This window comes from Ruditapes philippinarum, unplaced genomic scaffold, assembly GCF_026571515.1.
Source record: "Ruditapes philippinarum isolate M1 unplaced genomic scaffold, ASM2657151v2 ctg1725_1_1_1_1, whole genome shotgun sequence".
NCBI lineage: Eukaryota > Metazoa > Mollusca > Bivalvia > Venerida > Veneridae > Ruditapes > Ruditapes philippinarum.
Window position 1 is genome coordinate 105,841 of NW_026865853.1, and position 22,864 is coordinate 128,704.

General features: G+C 31.9%; 1 protein-coding gene across 2 annotated transcripts in view; it reads left to right on the forward strand.

Annotated features, from left to right (window-relative positions):
- The first annotated feature begins 336 nt into the window (after positions 1-336).
- LOC132730561 (uncharacterized) overlaps positions 337-22,864 on the forward strand; it is a 51,820-nt gene continuing 29,292 nt past the window's right edge. The window contains exon 1 of one of the 2 annotated variants that reach the window (XM_060716521.1): positions 337-1,177. In XM_060716521.1, coding sequence (XP_060572504.1) covers positions 1,120-1,177 — 58 coding nt within the window. In that variant the 5' untranslated portion in view covers positions 337-1,119. The remainder of the gene's footprint in view (positions 1,178-22,864) is intronic. The other variant, XM_060716518.1, reaches the window with a different exon arrangement.

A 22,864-nucleotide genomic window follows, 5' to 3' on the forward strand; every position in this document is an offset into this window, starting at 1 on the left:
TTCTACCTATTGAGCTTACTGGACAGTTCAAAATGTTGAAATCTTTCTATAATTATATATTAACAGTGTTGTTTTCGTTTCATTCAACATATACATGTATGTCATGCAAAGGTACATAATATTATATATTTCACATGATTCAAGATACTATATGCACACACTTGTAATCAGATAACAGTTTATTTTGCCTAGTTCATGTAAATGAATAATTTTGTACTACAAATTATACATATATGTATTAGACATCAAAATACTTACGTGCTTATCTGTGCAATAATTTTTTATACTCTATTTAAGTAGCTTATGCAATGCTGATTTTATTTATTCTAATTGTGGAAAACTCGATTATGGCAATTTATATATAAATGTCTAAAGACAATTTGTCTCATGTGGTATCATGTACCGTATATATAACGCTAAACATGCATTTAGTAGTTGAGGGAAACCTTCATTCCTAAACGTTAACCTGTATTAGTGGATTTGCCCTGCTGCAAACTTTTTCAATACCATACTATACGAACAGTATAGAAACGTTACATTAATTACGCTACGCTATGCTATGAAAGAATTTTGGAACAAATGGTTATTGTTGATATTAGTATTGTACGGAATGTTGTCCATAGCGTAAGCCAGTTTTGGAAAAAATTAAAAGGTATGCGCTTATTCAAGTATCATAACTTATTCTATTTGTATATCAGGAAATATTTTACTATCTTGAATAGTTATATTACTGTCGCCATCACATAGTCGCCATCGCGTTATCGCATTGTCGTCGCCGTTCTATCGTACGTTTGTCCTCATCGCACTATCGATTTGTTGCCCTCTATGACGTAAAACCACGATGGCCCAGACGATATTCCGTATAAAACAGATAGTTTGTAGAAAGGTGTTTAAAATAACTAATAATGTACTTGTACTTAATGACTTGTAAAAGTCAGCTTTGACAAACTGGGTTTCCCAAGCGAAATTTCTGTATAAATCCTCATGTAGTTTATAGACCTTCCCTTTTTAGGTGTTATGTCACCCAGTTTCGTTAAGTAAAGTGTAAAAATGCACGTCATTCATTTAAAATCTATCTAGGATACTCACAACAGCCTTCACGTATATCAAAGATTAAGTATGGGAAATGTGTGTTTGTTTCTTATATGTGTACTTACTATGTGCAATTCAGGAAGAGGTAACTGAGAAATTTTAGTTTATACAATTAATCATTATTAAATTGAATTTCTTCAATGCATTAAGAAATCATTACACTTAACTCGTTAATTTTAAGTATCATTGTTTCTGCTCACTCCGTTAAATATTAAGTTCGGTTAAAATTAAATTGTAGAACAGAATATTTTTTTCGAAGGTTCGAGCCCCACGGGGAGTGTTGATTGAAGGATGAATGTTTCTCGTGGGACTCGTTCCGAGATGGCCGCTTCGAGAGCTTTTAGGTAGTTTAAATGAATGGTTACCGATTTCTATCTGCCTGGCACCTGGCATAGTGGTAGGAGTTGGGGTTACATGGTCTGCAAGAAAACGGTGTCCCATAGGTCAAAAATAACTGGCCCTTTCAGTAGAAGTGACACTAATATTATAATAAACAAGACCTTTTATACACATACAATTATACATCGTCATAAAGATAAAAAAAGAGGTTTCCATTTTGGCTAACCTAAATGACATTTTGAGTGTCGTAGTCACTCACCTTTTCTCAACTCAGTTAAGACTAGGGCTGTGATTGATTGAAAATTTTGTATTGATAATATCAAGAGACAAATATCGACGATATATCGACTTTGACAGTAGAAACAATTAAATACATTTAAACATGTGTTAAAATTGGGATCACGGTATTATGCATGCTTGTTTTGGACATAACAAATTCTACAAACTAAGAGAAAGTGTGTTTTTTTTTCTTTTTGTCAATGACATTTGAAAAGAGTTTTAAGTTCAAGTTAGCCAAGAAAACTGGAAAAAAGTGACTTCTCTTACTTGGCAAAAAGAGAGGTATACAAATTTTAGCTTGTATCGATATTTGAAATTGTGTATCGATACTGAATCGCGGATGATATATATCGATATTGCGATATTCAATAACAGCCCTAGGTAAGACTTCACTGTTTCTTGGTGAATATTCGATAAATATAGCACAAGGTACCAGGATTTCTAAATTTTATCATAAGGCATTATCGTACTGTAGATTTTTCCTGAAAACGAAATTTGGTTTCGAAAAATTCAAGAGCCTTTTACACTCGGTGTCAGCCAATAAGAGCAAAATAGTGAGAATTTTCATTTACAATAAATGTTATTAAACATTTAGGTCCGATTTGAAACATTGGAGTTCTATAATTTGATATTAAAACAGTAGTGATCTGATTGCACATGATATCGTAAACACCACAAATAAGATCAAAGCGCTGAAAGCACTGAATACAATTTATAAGGGTAGCACAATTTTATACCAATTAACGGATGAGGGATATGTTAAGGCATATAATCATATATTGATTGTACATTTCTACTGTAATGTAATTAAAATTGTGCTTGAAAGTTTCGATATTTTATGCTGTAACGTTTATATGTAAAATAAAGTGTCAATTTAGAATTTTGGATTATGTCAGTTTTAACTTTATTCCCTGTTATTGTGCAGCAAATTTTGTTGAAATTCTATGCGATATTTATTATTCTGTTGCTTTTATATTTTTCCTTGTATGCCCCCTTTTAAGAAAACGTAATGTGTTTACCTATTAAAGGCCAATTATGCCCAAAAAATGTTTTTATTTTAATTTCTCAAAAGCTTTTCACTTTTGATGTCCTGGTTAACTCATGGACCAATTACCTAAACCACCTCTTGTTTGCTTACTTTTTGGCAATAAGAACAGTTTTAAGGATTAAGTACTTTCTATGGAAGTCAAAATACATTTTTTTTTGTTTAGAAAGACAATATTAAATTGTTTCCGAAGCATAATGTGCTTTAAAGCATATCATGTCTTGTGTAAGATAAAATTGTTTTAAATTGTACAAATTGACTGAAGTGAACAATAATTTGAAACAAATTAAAGTATCGGTATGCTTGAATTTAGTTATATGTTCTATCCCCTTTCCAATTTCCATTTTATTTAGTTCCGCCCATTGTTTTCTCGTTTAGGGCACACACATTCTTTGACCTGGGTACGATACCCCGCTTTCCATAGATTGGCACTACTTTTTCACATTGAAGGTTCCATGTTAACCGACGTATTGACACATCTGCGGATGTTCTGAATTAAAAATACCACCATTTTTCGTGTTTAAATGTTGAATTATGCTTAAGCCGGTGCTAGAGGGCGCTTCCGTTTTCCAGTACCGTCAATGAACAGGCACATCAACACGAGCCTGAAACATTGTTAATTTTGCCGTGTTGGGTTTTTTTTAGGGATGATGTTTTTCTCTATTTTGAGTTTTAAATGTGAAAATGCTTTCATTGAGAACAATGTTTTCATCTAAATTATTCCACTGGTCGATGCATATAATAGAAATTGAATTTATTCTTAGTATTTTATTCACACTTGGTTAAAACAGCTAGAATGTATGACTGCCTATACAGTTATCATTGAACACGAAACATTTATCTGGAACAGCATTATCAAACCCATTAATTATTATGTAAATTTGAATGAGGTCAAATTGTTGCCTGTTGGCAGGTTGAGTCTTTCAAATAAGAATCCCTAAAGAAAGCCAAATACGGCAAAATTGAAAATGTTGCAGGCTCGGTTTGATTGAGCCTGTTCATGGACGGTACTGTCAAGTGCAAACTACTGTCAACGCCTCCTAGCACCGGCTTAAGCAGAATTCAACATGAACTGGTCCAATTTTGAAACATCCGAAGATGTGTTCATATGGCGGTTATCATGGAACCTTCAATGCCACACATAAGTGCTATTCCACGGAAAGCGGCATATGGTCCCCAAGTAAATGAATGTGTGTGCCCTAAACGAGAAAACAATGGGCGGAACTAAATAAAATGGAATTTTGAAAGGAGAGGTTATGAAGCCTGCATATCACAGATAAGACGTCAAAAGACAAATTAAAAAAGCAAGCCACATATTCTAAGGGTGATTCAACAGTATTGAAGTGAGGAATACTGGAACCACCCAACAAGAAAATAGCCGAATAGAAAAAACTAAATTACCACAAGCACATCAATAATGTCGTGCTGAACGATCTTTAGGGATCGGAAATATAACATCTCTGATTGAATGTATGGGGCGACTTATGCTAATTATGTATGGATGTAGATTCTTGTGATGATATGTCCACAAGCTTTAAATGTCCTCCTTCTTTGCCTATGTAATAGCTGGTAAGATATCAAATGTGCATGTATAATACTACTGTTGGTGTTACTCAAAGTGTGTTGGATGTAAAACTTGCTCGTTTATTTTCAATGTTTAAGTGTTTGAAGATAAGCTGAGCATTCCTGCCCATCGAAACAGTGCTTTCAACGCCTTGATCTTACTTGATTTTACTTGTCGTTTTTAAGATATCATGTTTCATACATGTAGATCTGATTATCATCGTATATACGTTGCCTTCATTATGATTTGGATTTCCCGAGAAAGCTATTTTTAGCCATGCAATCAAACCGGCTTTTACAGATAAATATCCAAATATCGTTGTCAGTGGAAGTAAAATTATTTTTTTTTAATTTTCGTTACAAAAAAAATTGTTTGAAGTAATTCAAAACAATTAAACTTGAAATAATTGAGTCAAGATTGTTTTACCAGTTTACCTGCATGGTATATGGTAAACGCCATGTAATTTCTTTAGAAATCGTGCATAAGCTCGCCGATGATTGGCTGTTTGAAAAATCACAAGGTTACATATTTTTGTTGATTAGTACCGTTATTTAGGAGCTGATTGTAATCAAATAGTTTTATGAACACATCTGCGGATGTTTCTAAATTCAAAATTTCACCATTTTCGTGTTAAATGTTGAATTCTGCTTAAGCCGGTGCTAGGGGGCGTGGACAGTAACTTGCACTTTCCATTACCGTCCATGAACAGGCTCAATCAAACCGAGCCTGCAACATTTACAGTTTTGCCGTGTTGGGCTTTCTTTAGGGATTCTGTTTTTCACTATTTTAGTACCTTAACTGCGCTGTATCTCCTAAAAAAAAATTATCAAGAAATTGCAGTAATGAAAAACATACCTAAAAAGAGGGTCGATACCCACATTGTTGAAATCGATACACAAATAACAATCATGTTTATTTGCATTTTGTGACAAATACGTTTTAAATTCTACTATCGATACATATTTAAACTCGATAGGTTTAAACAATTATAAGATAAAAAAAATGAAACTTTATTTTTACAAGTGAATAGATAACTTATTACTTTATTGTAAACACCTTTTGTCGGTGTTTCGTTATACGAAACCATATAAAATTTTTAAAAAGGATAGTGGAAATGAATAAGATTATAAATGACGTTATCATATCGATTTTGTGTCACCACAAATTATCGGAATTACAAATTGATGCGTTTCATGCGTTTTTAAACGGCCAATATTTGTGTTTTAAACCTATAAATAAATTGTAAATGGCCTCCGTAGCCAACTGTTATGGTTATGGTTACCGGTTTCAAATCAATAAGCCCTTACCGCTGTTAGCTCGAATCCCGTTAGAGACTGGTAATATTTTCATGTAAGGAAGCTATCCAGTAAGTTTACGAAACGTTTGAGGTTCTACTCAGTTGTCGGCCCTTGCATGAAATAATGCACGATAGATCACATAAGTTCATCAAACAAGTAAAGACATGACCCTTACAGTAACGGAGTGACACAAAATAATACAAACAACAAAAAATATGGATTCTTACCCTACTGTTTATTTAGTCATTCAAGTCAATTCGGCTTTTTTTATTGTATGCCAAGTAATTCAAATAACATTTTCAATTTTCCTCTTATATATTTATTGATTCCTGGGTGAATAAAGATATTTGAATTGAATTGAATTTATTTGAATAAGGTCATCATCGAACAGAAAATAAGGACTTTCGTTTTCAAAATATATATATTTTTTTATTGTTTCATTTGCTTTTAAATGAATTGTCAATTCATGGAAAATAACTTGGGAGAGCTGTTCAGTTACATGCAGGGATTGAACAACTTAAAGTTACATTATGCCCATCCAAGGGTATATAGTGAGTGAATGGGTGAAGTTTAAAATTAGTTTTCCTTTTGCCATAAATCCTTTCAATGTAATAATAAAGTTCGCATAAACAATAAATAACACACAGATCCAAATGAAATTTCTGTGAAGATCCATTAGGATTTACCTATAACGTTTAGTTTATAAAAAGAGTGGGACAGTCTTTTTAAATTTAAGGCAGATTTATAATTTTATTCTTAACATTTTCCAAAATCAACTGTTGGTCAAACACCATTTTGACAGTCAATCTTTTGAAAAATAAGTCAATTTAGCTCAACTTGACTATGAAAATATGAGCATAATGTCACTTTGATTTAATAGTTCATGACCTTTGTGTTTAAAATTCAATACCTACATGAAATCTAGGTATAACACGTGTGATACTTGGATATTGTGTATCATAGAGATTCATTCTAAGTCTTATAAAAGCACAATCACTGCGGTATACCGTACCCCGGATATTGCTCGATATTATGAGGACTTTCATCCCATTTCGCGACTTTGAACGGGGAACAAAGGTAAGTTCAGCGACGATATTTTCCAAACTAATGGCTATTTCATTTATCTGAACAGGTTTTATATATCTAGAGGTATTTCTGTAGCTCTAAAAGACGTAACAGGAATTACAGGTATTTGTAAAATTGATTAAACTACCCCTAAACGATCCGCTGCTCACTAGAAAATACTGACCGCGATACTGTAGAATCGTTAGAAATCATTATATTACCAATATAAAAAAAATTGAATCGAGCATTTTTTTATTCTCAATCCATGTATGCCTTGTCCAAATTTCAGGCAAAAAGTGTGAAAGTACAAAAAGATACAGGCAAAAAAAGATACAAGAAAGTGTACCGAGTATTGATTTTTAGTGTACAGAGTATTGCAAAATAGCCCAACTTTAGTGTACAGAGTATTGCAAAACAATATGAGCACATTAGTATGGAAAATCGATATTTTTGTCTAATTTTCACGTCTGTTTATCGATTCAATTTCATTTTTCTGATAATGTAATGTTTATATGATATTTATTCAAATATTTCAGATTCAACAATGCATTTTCATTGTTATTACTATTCTTTTCCTACTGGCAAATACAGAGATTCAATTTCCCATTTGATTGAAAATCACACTATGGATGAAATAAAGTTTGTGCAGGGTCGGAAGCAGGGTAGAACCATCAAAATTGACGATAAAAAACTTTAAATACATGTCTCAAGAAACTTTGATCAAGAAGACCCATCTCTGAAAAGGACAAGAATAAAAAACATATTTAGATGACATTAATAATAGATTTTTACAGGGCAAGTTTGCCTAAGGAAACATATCGACGCACTTCATTAGATATTGGCCCGAAGGCTTATGCCGTCCAAGCATGCCGGTATCGTCCTAACCTTTTACTACATGAGCATAATGCGAAAAAATGGCTGTTTTCATTGAATTATAATTAAGCCTCTTGTTACAAGTTCAAACTGCTATGAAACTATAAAAAAATGCTTCAATATACTGATCAAACTGGGCACAAATGTTAGCTAGACCATAGCCTGTGGAATAGCATTCTCAATTTTAAATTTTCAGTTACCATGGCAACAGGGGGGGGGGGGCGTCTAAAAATTGCCAAAAATCTCTATTTTGCGTTGTTTATCCCCATCAAAACTGATTTCAAGGTGCACCAACTTCTCAATTGATTGAGATAAAGTCTAAGGTTTTCGGCGTTGATTACACGGTACCTCTAAATCGACCTGAGGCCATTTAACCCCCACAAGTCCAAGTCTTCTCGACGATTAGAGGGGCTACTGCTCCACTTCAAACCCCCAAACAGAAGGGGGCACCCCGCCCCCCCCCCTGTGTAACCCCCTTGATGTACCTTTTTGGTGGGGGTGGCTCCGAAAAAGTGATCACGTACTCTTTTGAACACATTTCTCAAACGAAAAAACAGTGTTTGGGGCCTAAATGGCGCATGTTTTACACTATTTAAGGCCTCAAAAGGGGTGGGGTGTAAAGCCTTCAAAACACGCCTTTATGAGGTACATGTAAAAGGTTATAAGGAACATAATCTTTTTATTGCATCTTCTGCCCTTTATCATAATCTTGTCAAAATCTATTATTCGTTTTTTTGAGCTGTACCCCCGCTCGGCAGTTATACGGTAACTCATTGCTAAGGCGTAACAAAATTTCACGTTCAGACGGTCTGCCGTTGCTAGAGCGCAGGTGCAAAATGCCCGAAAGTTACCTTTATATGGATTTTTAGCATAGTAGGAAGTCGGTTGATATTAGATATTGGCACACTTTCTCAATACCGTCTAATATTGACAATCTTGAGGCAGTATTAATGCACTTTGGATGCATTTTTTTTTACTATTTAAAGTAAGATATGCAATAATTATTAACAAATTCTGGAAAGGTTTATCCTTCGATAGCAACGAGAACATTGTAAACACAGAAAACTGAGATTTTTCACGAGCAGGAATGAAAATCTGGATTATTCGCAGATGTTTCCAGTAAAGTACCTCCATATTCTGCATTTTCTGCTCATATAGTGTATATAAGTAAACACAGAAAGAAATATTTAAAATTAAATGTGGTAAATACTTTGTCTTTACTACTTGCATTTACTCTTTATTGATAACCAATACTCGTTACACTAAAAAGCAATACTCGTGACACCGGCGGGCAACTCCAAAGCAGTACTCGGTACACTGACATGTGTATTTATTCTCAAAATGCACTGTCATCTGAGTTTCTATTGTTGATTGAACATTTACAACATAAACATTATCATCATTATCACATTTCACTCGATTCAAGTTTTTCTTTTAAGGATGTATATGCACAAAAACATCAAATTTGACTGATCCGAGCTCATTTATTACGTGAGCAAAGAGACGTTTTTTACCTCCTAATTACATTTCAAAGCTATTTCTCAACATTTTTGGGGTTTCATTAACTAGAGAAATTATCGAAGTATTTGTATTTCTACAAAATTTATATCTAACCAATTCAAAATGACTAAATATCGTCACTAAACATACCTTCGTTCCTCGTTCAAAGTCGCGAAATGGGATGAAAGTCCTCATAATATCGAGCAATATCCGGGGTACGGTATACCGCAGTGACAATTGAATTTGAATATTTTGATGGTCTTTTATGCCTCCTATTTTGCATATAGAAGATATATATCTTATATGCAACTGCACATCCTGTAATTTAAAAGGACATCATAATCAAAACATGCATCATGTCACGTATATAAAGTAACATAAATAAAATGTTATCTACTAGTCTAGATCGATTGTTGAGACTTTTAAAATACCGCTTAAGTCATGTTTTTTTATATCGATTAGAATAGCATGACAACCCACAGTTTAAAATACTTAAATCAACTAGCACAAGAATATGGTCGAAAATTATGTACGCCACATTGTCAAATCGTGTTTCTTTTTTGTCAATTTCTATGCATCATTCAGTGAAGATTTAGGTGTTGATTTCTTTCTGATAATTGTTTATTTATATGGTCTTAACATGTAATAATATTAGACTTTAATTAATAACCACTTCTATTTATAATTATAAATGTATGTATAATTATAATATACATAACCAAACGATTTGTCTAAAAAGCAAAGAACTGTTAAACTTGTACATAAATAATTTATGTATTGGCAAATTGAAACTTATTTATGCATTGTAAATAATAAAATCGAACCTACTCGATGTATATAAAAGTATTTGTCAATACGATCGTAAAAAGATATTTTAAGTATTGGATTTACGATTTAATACCAGGTTACAAAAATGCACATTAGTTAAAGATATATATTCATATAGTTACTGTATTATATTTATAGATTTGCAACGTTTAAATCAAAGTGAACATTCAGAACTTATACGACCTTCAAAATTGTTGCGAATAAAAGAACATTATTTTGTTTTCCTTCTTAGTCAATTTGCGCTGAATTAAAAGATTTTTCAAAATTTTGACCATTATTCTAATGATTGGCAAATAAAAGAGAATAACAAAATGTTACGGGTTAAATTTAATAAGGTCTAAATATAGAAAGGGAATCCCACTTATTTTTAAATTTAAAGTTACCAATGCATTTCGTATGGCACTAATAGAAACGTTTGTGCGTCAGGTGGTTTATTGATTATTCATGCGATGTAGAATTTATAATGGTTAAATGTAAGGTTATTTAGACTTTTATCTTTACACTAAGTATTTACGCTTGGGTTTGTATAATATATATAAATAAGTTTTGTTAATTCTGTAATGTTCTAACTTAATTAAACATTTACTTTATAAACACACGGTGTAATAGTTGTTTGTAAAAGACAAAAACACCGAATTCGTACCTCGATTCACATCCTTTACGAATATATTGACCTTGCTATTGATCTAGATTAATCTATTTTGTTATTTTTTTTAATTGAGTTTTTCTCTATTTCATGTTTGGTAAGAATAGTAACTCAAAGAAGATATGATTATAGTACATGATATTGGGTGCAATGTTGTTTTATCGTAAATTACATATTTTGAAAAACGAAGTTGTTTTTTGTGTAGGATAAATGGTTCAAACTTTTTAGTCATGATTCAAGAGGGCAAATGAGAGTCACAAATACCTTTTAAATTCGACTATCGATACATATTTAAACTCAATAGGTTTAAACAATTACATGTATAAGCTAAAAAAATGAAACTTTATTTTTACAAGTGAAAAGATAACTTATTACTTTATTGTAAACACCTTTTGTCGGTGTTTCGTTATACGAAACCATATAATATTTTAAAAGGATAGTGGAAATGAATAAGATTATAAATGATGTTATCATATCGATTTTGTGTCACCACATTTATCGAAACAAATTATCGGAATTACAAATTCATACGTTTCATGCGTTTTTAAACGGCCAATATTTGTGTTTTAAACCTATATATAAATTGTAAATGGCCTCCATGGCCGACTGTTATGGTTATGGTTACCGGCTTCAAATCATTTGGCCCTTACCGCTGTTAGCTCGAATCCCGTTAAAGACTGGTCATATTTTCATGTAAGGAAGCTATCGAGTTAGTTTACGAAACGTTTGAGGTTCTACTCAGTTGTCGGCCCTTGCATGAAATAATGCACGATAGATCACATAAGTTCATCAAACAAGTAAAGACATGACCCTTACAGTAACGATGTGACACAAAATAAAACAAACAACAAATAAATATGGATTCTTACCCTACTGTTTATTTAGTCATTCAAGTCAGTTCGGCTTTTTTTATTGTATGCCAAGTAATTTAAATAACATTTTCAATTTTCCTCTTATGTACTTATTGATTCCTGGGTGAATTGAATTTATTTGAATAAGGTCATCACCAAACAGAAAATTAGGACTGTCGTTTTCAAAATATTTTTTTTTTTTTTTTTTCATTTGCTTTTAAATGAATGGTCAATTCATGGAAAATAACTTGGGAGAGCTTTTCAGTTACATGCAAGGATTGAACAACTTAATTAAATAGGTCATGAACTTTGTGTTTAAAATTCAATACCTACAGTGCATCTAGGTATAACATGTGTGATGCTTGGATATTGTGTAGCATAGATATTCATTCTAAGTCTTATAAAAGCACAATTGAATTTGAATATATTGATGGTCTTTATGCCTCCTATTTTGCATATAGAAGATATATATCAAATTATATGCAGCTGTACATCCTGTTACTAAAAAAAGGACATCTTAATCAAAACATGCATTATGTCACGTATATAAAGTAACTTAAATAAAATGTTATCTACATGTACTAGTCTAGATCGATTATTGTGACTTTTAAAATACCGCTTAAGTCATGGTTTTTTATATCGATTAGAATAGCATGGTAACCCACAGTTTAAAATACTTAAATCAACTAGCACTAGAATATGGTCGAAATATGTACGGCACATTGTCAAATCGTGTTTCTTTTTTGTCAATTTCTATGCATCATTCAGTGAAGATTTAGGTGTTGATTTCTTTCTGATAATTGTTTATTTATATGGTCTTAACATGTAATAATATTAGACTTTAATTAATAACCACTTCTATTTATAATTATAATAGTATGTATAATTATAATATACATATAATCAAACGATTTGTCTTAAAAGCAAAGAACTGTTTAACATGTACATAAATAATTTATGTATTGGCCAATTGAAACTTTATTGTACATTGCAAATAAGAAAATCGAACCTACTCGATCTATATATAAGTATTTGTCAATACGATCGTAAAAAGATATTTTAAGTATTGGATTTACTATTTAATACCAGGTTACAAAAATGCACATTAGTTAAAGATATATATTCATATAGTTACTGTATTATATTTATAGATTTGCAACGTTAAAATCAAAGTGAACATTCAGAACTTATACGACCTTCAAAATTGTTGCGAATAAAAGAACATTATTTTGTTTTCCTTCTTAGTCAATTTGCGCTGAATTACAAGATTTTTCAAAATTTTGACCATTATTCTAATGATTGGCAAATAAAAGAGAATAACAAAATGTTACGGGTTAAATTTAATAAGGTCTAAATAAAGAAAGGGAATCCCACTTATTTTTTAATTTAAAGTTACCAATGCATTTCGTATGGCACTAATAGAAACGTTTGTGCGTCAGGTGGTTTATTGATTATTCATGCGAAGTAGAATTTATAATTGAAAAAGATCACGCTCAAATGTACACGAAATTTATACCATAAGGCTCGTAAATCTTACCAGGTAAACAAAAATAGCATGAATAAATCTAGGTTACAAACTGCTAGTAAATACTATAAGCAAACCATGAATACCTTTATATGTAAACACAGGTATAATAATGAACGTAAATTGCGTGCGCTTAGCTCCAATCAACCGAAGATTACTGGCGTTATCTAAACCAGTATCTCACGAAAGAAAACTGAAACGCCCCCTGATATTTCCGAATTTTTCAATTTCTTTAAGACATAAACTCCACAAAAAGATGAAAACGAAACTTTATCAGGCAACTCTGAAATCCCCAACCCTTTAAATAATAATGCACTTAATAGAGAAATCTCGGAAGAAGAAATTTGCAAAGTTATTTCAAAATTAAAAAAAATGGCAAGGCTCAGTCACAATTTGATAGTATATCAAATGAATATATTAAATACACAAAATCAATAATGGTTCCATTTTATCGTCAGTTTTTTAATATGATTTTAGACTCTGGAGTCATGCTGACTCGTGGTTAGTAGGAGCTATTAAGCCAATTTATAAAAACACAGGATCCCCTTCCGACCCAGGTAACTATAGACCAATAACTATTTTGAGTTGCCTCGGAAAATTATTTACCTCGGTTTTAAATGAAAGAATAAATGAATTTCTGGCCGAAAACGACCTTTTGAACGAGAGAATCAAGCTGGATTTAGAGCTAAATATTCGACCAGTGATCATATTTTTGCACTTCATTTTCTTATCTCTAAGCTACGCGCAGAAAAGAAAAAAAATATTTTGTGTCATTAAATGATTTCTCTGCAGCGTTTGATTCAGTTTGGCGCGCAGGTCTATGGGGAAACTCTCTGATATTGGCATTACAGGAAAAAAGTTCTTGCTGTCATCCAAAATATGTACTCGAATATTAAATCTTGTATAAACTCCGATGGTCAAATACTGCTTTTTTCTCAAGTTCTATAGGTCTAAGACAAGGCGAGAATTTTTATCGCCGGTTGCTCTTCTCAATCTACCTAAAATGCCTAGAGTTAGCCCTATAATAAGGACAATAATGGAGTCACAATTGACGCTACAACCCAGTTTTTTAAAAATAATAATTTTACTATATGCAGACGACACGGTCGTAATAGGGCGAAACTCAGGAATCATTCCAGTCCTGTCTCAATGATTTTCACAAATATTGCGAGAACTTGGAAATTAAATATAAACTTTCAGAAAACTAAGGTAGTTGTCTTTGGCACAAATAAACCCAAGTCATATATTTTCAATATAAATGGTCAATCAATTGAAAAACAGTTAACGGAATATAAGTATCTAGGTGTTTTATTTTCTCTAGCTCTGGTTCATTTCTTGCGTGTAGGAAACACCTAGTTCACAAGCAAGCCAAACAAAGCCATGAATGTTCTATAATAGAGAAAAACACCTTGACCTTCCCCTAGACCTACAAAAAAGTTATCGACCACACAGTGTTCCCATTCTTACATATGGAAGTGAAATATGGGGGTTGCGAAAATTTAAATATCATAGAACAAGTCCATTCCAATTTTTTACGCATGATTACTTATACCAGAAAAAGTACTCCTAGATATATGTTATATGCTGAACTTGGGCGCTATCCTATCGAAATAAACATCAAATCTCGTATGATAAATTTTTGGAATAAACTTATTCAGTTTAAGGAATCAAAGATTTCATATATGTGTTACAAGTATATGATACAGTCTAACCAAAACTTTAAATGGATCAACTATGTTAAAAGTATACTTGACGAATGGTTCTCACAACTAGAAAACTCGCATAAAGGTAGACTCTATGGTAGTTTTAAAAACAGTTTTAATCTTGAATATTATTTAAATATTCTCCCCCACCCCCTTAGGTTATCTCTTTTGCATTTCCGAACTGCTAACCATCGTTTTCCAGTAGAAACGGGTCGTTGGAATCAATCTTTTAAAACCCTCATAAGCAAAGAAAGTGCCAAAATGTAACTCGGGGGACATTGGCCGATGAGATGCATTATCTGTTAATATGCCCTTTTTTCAGAACTAAAAGAAGACAGCTAATACCCAGAGAGATTCTATATTAGACCAAATATACTGAAATTTTAAGGAACTACTTAACGCAAAATGATAGCCAGAACCCTAACAAACCTAAGCTTATAATGTTAAATATATCATGAAAAAAAAACTAACGGGATTAATAACAATTACATGAAAACTGATTTATTTTACATTTACCTGGTGATGTTTAATCCTAATTATCCCCATCTTTATGTGTTTTGTTTGTTTTTTTGCTTTTTTTCTCATTGTCATTACAATTACACATTTATGAATAGACTGTCTCAATGCAATTTTACAACCGACCAATGAAAAACTTTACACCTGTTCTATTTATAGATATGTCACGGAAACCTCGTGCTGCATGTTATTGTTATTGTTAGGTTTTTCCAGGTCAGCCCGGTTGTACATAGGCCAAAATTAAAATTATTGGTTACTTCATTCATAAATTTTTGACTACTGTATGTTCACTGACTTTTTCCTTTCTTTATTGTTGTTAGCATATTAAGAACTCAAAACTTTGTTTTTTTTTCACCGCTTTCAAATATTGTCCGCTTTCCCCATCAAATACAGAAACACTTAAACCCAAAACATAATTAATTAGAATATTTTTGACCATGTTGTTACCCATACTAATTATTTATGCTACTCTTCGTTCACATGTTATTGCTTGATACATGTTAAATGTGTATTATGTAATCTGTGACAATTGAAAATAAAGTGATTTGTATTGTATTGTATTGTAAAGTTATCTAGACTTTTTTCTTTACACTCAGTATTTACTTTTGGGTTTGCATAATATATATTAATTAGTTTTGTTAATTTTGTTATGTTATAACTTAATGAAACATTTACTTGATAAACAAATGATGTAATAGTTGTTTGTAAAAGACAAAAACACCGAATTTCGTACCTAGATTCACATCCTTTACGAATATATTGACTTTGCCATTGATCTAGATTAATCTATTTTGTTACTATTTGAAATGGTTTTTTCCCTATTTCATGTTTGGTAAGAATAGTAACTCAAAGGAGATATGATTATAGTACATAATATTGGGTGCAATGTTGTTTTATTGTATATTACATATTTTGAAAAACAAAGTTGGTTTTTGTAAAATATAAATGGTTCAACTTATTTAGTCATGATTCAAGAGGGCATATCTTATGTTGAATTTTATTTGGCAGGTAATTTGCCGATGAATCTATGAAAGGACACCAAAACTAAAAAATAAAGTATTTATAAAGCATGTATGTAACGCTTAACAGGTGGTTTCTATTTTCGATATAAATTTATCATGGTTGTATATATTTTGAAAAACAAAGTTGGTTTTGGTTGTATATATTTGAAAAACAAAGTACATATATGTCTGATTAAAGAATTGTATTTGTCAGGAAGTAGTTATAATTTCTCTAGAGTGAGTCGAAAATACTGGCATAATAAAACTATAAAACGGAAAAGTCTTATGTCTACTTACAATGTGTTTTTCGAGCGAAGGTCATGGAAATTTGCACTTTTTACAAATATTTATTATTTTTTTTATTTATGAAATTAATCCATAAATAACATTTTTGCTTAACTGTTTTATATTATCAGTATCACTTTACCTTCATTCGATGATTTCCAATGATTTTTATTTATCTATTTATATTCTTTTATATGCCGGAATTATTGTAACCGTTTAGTTTTAAATTACTGTTCCTACCTATTTTCTTTACATTTAAAATTCTATTATTATCAAATCATAAAGTAGTTTGACGATGAATTCTAACATGCTTTCACTATTTTTACTATCACACAGGTACGGCAATCAAGTGTACTATTTCACGCTATATGCACGGCATAAAAAAACTAATGCTTACTCATCATATGACGTCGTACAATGCGTCACTTAATCCAGGGGAAAAACTTCTACGCACCGTTTATTCAGAATATTAGTATCAATCCTCCTTTTTATTAACATGTTAGGTTTATAATAGTTTTGATTTATCTTGCATTTAGTAAGTATACTAATGCACGCTTTATCGTTCAAATGTTAAATACTCCACTGTTGTACAGCGTTCACCGAAAATAGCCTCAAACCATCGAAAACGAAAGTAAAAAGGTGTACGTCGAGTTCACACGAGGTAATGTTTCAACTTATTTCTCCATCATAATTTAATCGATTTTTCCAATCTAAACAATAATGTGAAGCTGAATATAAATGGTTTGAGAGAAGTATATTTTCTGTATCGAAATCCGTCTTTTAACACAAAATATAGACTTCCCTTTATTTGTATTTAAGTGGTCACCCATCACCTTGAGCTGCTTTTAGCAGATATGGCGGAAAACAGTTTTGCATTTTGTACAGGTTGTGTAAGGGTATAGATGGAAAACTGTGAACGGGGTGTAGTAGGTAAACGAAGGATATTTTCTGCAAAAATAAAATGTACTACTCTAATGAAGGAATAACGATCGATGTCGGCAGCAGGGATTGTAAAGAAAATTTTTTAATATTTTGAAAAGAGAAATTTATTATTTAAGTATACCAAATGGAATAGATTAAAATAAAGTCAAAACATTTAAAAAATTTTAAAGGTGTCAAACTTATGTTTTGAAGTGATTTGACCTGTCGTCATATTGAAAGTATATTAATATGGCCGCGTTTTGTGCAAAAACTGTTTATCTTTTTGTATAGTAGTAAAATTTCATTTGTCCACAAATTTTTGTTTTAAATTTTGATTATAAATGTTTAAACAATCGGGAAAAAATCAAATTTTATATTAACCCAAAACATTCTTAGTCAAACTTTTTGAAAAAAAAAAATTTTAAAAATACAAATTTATCAACAAAAAAAACCCCTTTTTTTTATATTTCTCTAACGTGGGGTTTTTTAGGCTATGTACAAAAATTAAAATAAAATTTCTTTATTTTTTGTACTGTATTTGAATATCAAATTCACATTATGTTTTTACTTTAATAAATGTAACAAAATCATGAAATTCTGTAGTGCGTCGTAATTATCATATTCATTTCTTTTCTTTTTGTTAAACTTTTATGAATCCTTATGCATATTCACTTAAAAATTTTTTTTTATTGAATAAAGATATTTTCGTCTTCCGTCAGGTCTAGAGGTTGTGCTTTAATATCAATGGACGCAGATACTATCATGTGTAAACATTTAGTTTTAAAATTTTTTTGCTTTCAATATAGATATTATATGAAAAAATCATTATCTCATTTTGTTGGCTTTAACCTTTTACCTCATGAGCATATTGCGAAAAATGGCCATTTTCACTGAAAAGCCTCCTGTAACAAGTTCAAACTGCTATGAAAGTATGAAAAATGCTTCAATACTAATGAAACTTGGCACAAATGTTGACTTACACCATGCCTCTGTTAAACTTGCTCAATGGGTAATTTCCCTTTTCCATGGGAAAGGGGGCCCTCTCAAAATTGCCAAAAATCACTAAATTTTTCATTGTTTTTTTTCCCTCAAAATGATTTTAAAGTGCTGCAAATTTTCAATGAAATTTAGATACAGTAAAAGCTTTTTTGCGTCCTAAAATCTACCCCAAAATCGACCTGACCCTTTTTTGCCCGGGCACAGTCCAAATTTTTTTGGGGAAAAGAGGGGGGCCCCCCCCTTCAAAACCCCAAACAGAAGGGGGGGAAAAACCCCTTTGGGGAACCCCCCGATGTAAAAATTTTTGGGTGGGGGAAAGGCCCGAAAAAGTGGTCCTTTTTTGAAAAATTTCTCAAAAGAAAAAAACAGTGTTTTGGGGGAAAAAAGGGGGATTTTTTACGTTTTAGGCCCCAAGGGGGGGGGGGGAAAAAAAAAGTCGAAACGCCTTTTTAAGGGAAAAAGGGTTAACAAAACAAAGATGAAAAATTTTTTGGAATTTCAAAAAACTAGATTTTCAGTTTAAACAAGCCTGACACCGAAATTTGGTGAAATAAAGTTTTTTTTTTACTTTTATTTTTTTGTTTTTAACCCTTTTTCCCCATGGGCAATTTTCAAAAAATGACAATTTTTTTCCCCTGAAAAATTCCCGTAACCAAATTCAAACGCTTGAAATAGAAAAAAAGTTCAATACTAATTAACTTGGCACAAATGTGATACCCATAGCCTCTGTAACAGAAAAGCCAAAGGGAAAATTTCCTTTTTCCAGGGCCCAAGGGGGGGCGTCCAAAAATTTCCAAAAAACAACTTTTGCATTGTTTTTTTTTTTCCCTCAAAATGATTCAAAAATGCGCAACTTTCAATGAATTTACATACAGTATAAGGGTTTTCCCCGTCGGGTTTCTTTCTACCCTAAATTTGACCTGGGCCATTTTAAGCCCGGGCAAAATGTCCAAAAATTTTTTGGAAAATGAGGGGGGCTCCGCCCCTTTAAAAACCCCAAACCCGAAGGGCACTCCCCCCTAGGCAACCCCCCTATTTTTAAAATTTTATAGGGGAGGCGCCAAAAACTAGGCTTTTTTGAACACAATTTTTCAAACGGAAAAATTTTTGGGGGCCAAGTGGGCCCTTTTTTTTTCCCGTTTGGGGGCCTCAAATAGGGGGGGGGGGCCAAACCCCCCGAAAAAAGCTGGTAATAAGGGGAAAAAAAAAAGCCCTTTTTAAAATTTTTTAATAAATTTTCAAAAAAAAATTTAAAAGAAAATTTTAAATTCCCCAAAAATTATATAAAAATGTTTTTAACCCCAAAAATACGGCCATAAGGGCCAATTTTTGGGATTTCCCCAAAATTTGAAACAAATTTGGCCCCTTTAAATTTTTTGGAAGGGAACACTTATAAGTTCTTTGGGGGTTTTAATGTAAAAAATACCCGAAAAAATTTAATGAAAGACTTTTGGGCCCTCAAATTCATATTTTAATTAATTTTTTCAAATTCAAAGTTTTTTAACAAAACTTTTTCAAAATATCAAACTTTTTTTTTTAAAAAAAACCCCTTAAACAATGGTCCTTAAAATTTTCCCTTCCTTAAACTTCTATTGTTTTATATCCTTTAAAATATGATTGTTCTGTCCAATTAAACTTTTTGAAATGGTTTTTTAAATACGTTGCCCCCTTTTTGTCCCCAAATTTTACTGGCTATTCGGTTCCTAAAAATAATTTTCTTTTACCCCCCCACCTAAAACCCGTTTTCCCGGTTTCCAAGTTGCCCCAAAAAAATTTGTTTTGAAATTTTTTAATTTAGGCCCCCAAGGTTTCCCCCCTTTAAAACTTTGTGAAAAGGAAAAATGCCTTTTTATTTTTATTATAACCCTTCCCCCCGGGTTTTCCCCCCCTTTTTTTAAAACAAATAAAAAGTTTAATTTTTATTGAAAAAAATTTTTTTTTTTTTTTTTTCTTGTTTGCCCCTTTTTTTTTCCCAAAAAATTTGTGGAAAAATTTTCTGGGAAAAGTCTTTAATTGTTCCCCTTTTTCCCATGATAATTTTGAATTTTGATTTGTTAAATTTCCCTTTTTTGTCTGTTTTTTTGATTGGGTTGTTGTTTATTTGTTTTGATTTTTTGGTGATTTTGAAATTTTCGTTACATTTTTTGGATCCCTTATACCCCTAATTCCCCCTTTCCCTTAATTTTTATTTTTATTTTCCAAAAGGCCCCCTAGACCAAAAAAATTCTTTAACCCCTAAATTTCCCAAAGTTGGCCCCCCCTTAAACGGTTATATCCCCCCCTTACCCCTTAAAAAACGGTTCCCCTTTTTTAAAAAAACGATCTTTTCCCTTTTTTAAAAAACCCCTGATGGTTTAAAGTTAAACCATTCCCCCGAAAAATTTATTCCTTAGTTTTTTGTCTAATTGAAAATTTTTTTTTTAACCAAAGGAAAAAATTTTGACAAATTTTCTTCAAAACGTTTTTATATTTAAATTTATCAATTTAACCTTTTTTTTTTTTTGGGTTGGTTTTAAAAACTTGAAAATTGTTTCGTTTAAATGATTTTTCTGAAAAATTGGCCCTGGAGGAATGGGTTTTACCGAGCCTTTTTTCAGGGTTTTTTCATTTCAGGGCCGATACTCACTTTCCGATTCGTCTTTGAAAGATGTTTTTATTGAAAATCCTCTTTTCAAGTTCAAACTGAAACTTAAAACATTGCTTCAATACTGATCAAACTTGCACAAATGTTTGACCATAGCCTTTGTAACAGCATGTTCAATCTTAAATAACATATTACTTGGCAACTGGGGACGTCTCAAAATAACCAAAACATCACTTTTTCGCGTTGTATTTTCCATCAAAACTGATTTCAATGTGCTGCAATATAAAATGACAGAGTAAAAGGCTTTTCAAGGCTGGTTACACGTTATCTTAAGATCGACCTAAGGCCATTGAGCCTCTCACAAGTCCAAAATTGTCTTGCCGATAGAAGCCCCTACCCTTCAAAACCACAAGCAGTTTAAATAGTAAAAAAAATGTCATATTTAGGTCGCAAACACTATTTTTTCCATTGAGAAAAGCAATTTTTTTGGAGCCGCCCCTATCAAAAAGGTACATCAAGTAGGTGCCAGAGAGTGCATGTCCTTCTGTGTGGGGGTTTGAAGGGTGTCGCACAAATTATTTTTAATTTAAAAATGAAAGTGTTTAACCATATCGGAAATTATAAAATTGTAAGTCAAACTTTTTGTACAAACAAAATCTTAAAAAACACATTTATGAAAGAAAAGGTTCCAATCATTGAACATTCCTCTAGTCTATGTGCACAATTCAAAAAGTTTTTTTATCTTTTATAATGTCTTTAATATCTAATTAAGATTATGTTTTTAAATCTGTAGGGTTTATATTTTGTAAAAGAGAGTGCGGTAAATTTATCCGCTAACAATAAAAAAAGAAAACGAAGTTTGCGAAGGAAATATTCCTATTTTTTGTTTTTGAAAATTACATACGTAACGTAGTTTTTTGGCCCGCTGAGCACGAGCACGTGCAAAATCTCTAACAATGACATTTAACGTCTTCAAAACAGATAATTTGCACAAAATGAACCTTTCTGGAATTTAACAAAAACAAAACGACATTTTTGATAATAAAAAATACAACTAGCTGTCTAATTATGGACTTAACACATACAGAGAAAGCAATTGTGTATAAGTAACATAATAGTTCAGGACGGAAGAAACATCTATGACAGAAATATCAAAGTAATTAAAGCAGTGCTACGTTTAGACATATCAAGTATATTAAAGACTTAAAAAACACGTCACAGACGAACCGGAAAGTGATAATTTGCCCTTATAAGAATATGTTTTATACTACTGTTGATGTAAAACAAAATCTGGAAACAAAGTGATCCCTCGGAAGTATTTATCACAACAAAATTACAAGAGAATTGCAGACTCGGTTTAATTGAGTCAGTACATTAGGGATAATGAATACATGCAACATCCCTCACGCCCTCTATCACCGACTTGAGCGGTACTCAATTCCCAACACTTACAAGTGCTGGCATCAATGATCCCGAAGGACCAGAAAAATATAACAACACTCGTTTGTTTCCTATGTTTAAGTGTTTGAAGATAAGCCGAGCAATCAAGTCAACGCCTTTATCTTACTTGGTTTTACTCGTCGTGTTTACAATATAATTTTCTTTCTGAACACTACAACTTTAATAATCAATTATCCAAGTCCAAGAAAATTTCAAATTAAACCTAAAACGTCTAATTGTCTGAAACTATGAAATTTCATAGGAGTGTGTTTACGCTACAACGGTGGCTGTTGAAGGTTTTTTTTACTAAATCTCGTTTTCAAAGAAAATCTACAAAGCATTAAAACACAGTTGCCCCATCTGACAATCTGACTTTAGTTTAGATCTACATGTTTCTAACATGTAGATCTAATAATCACCGTATATGCTTGCCTTCATTATGCTTCGGATTTCCCGAGAAACCTATTTTTAGCCATGCAATCAACAGTCAGCATTAGAAGTAGTATTGAA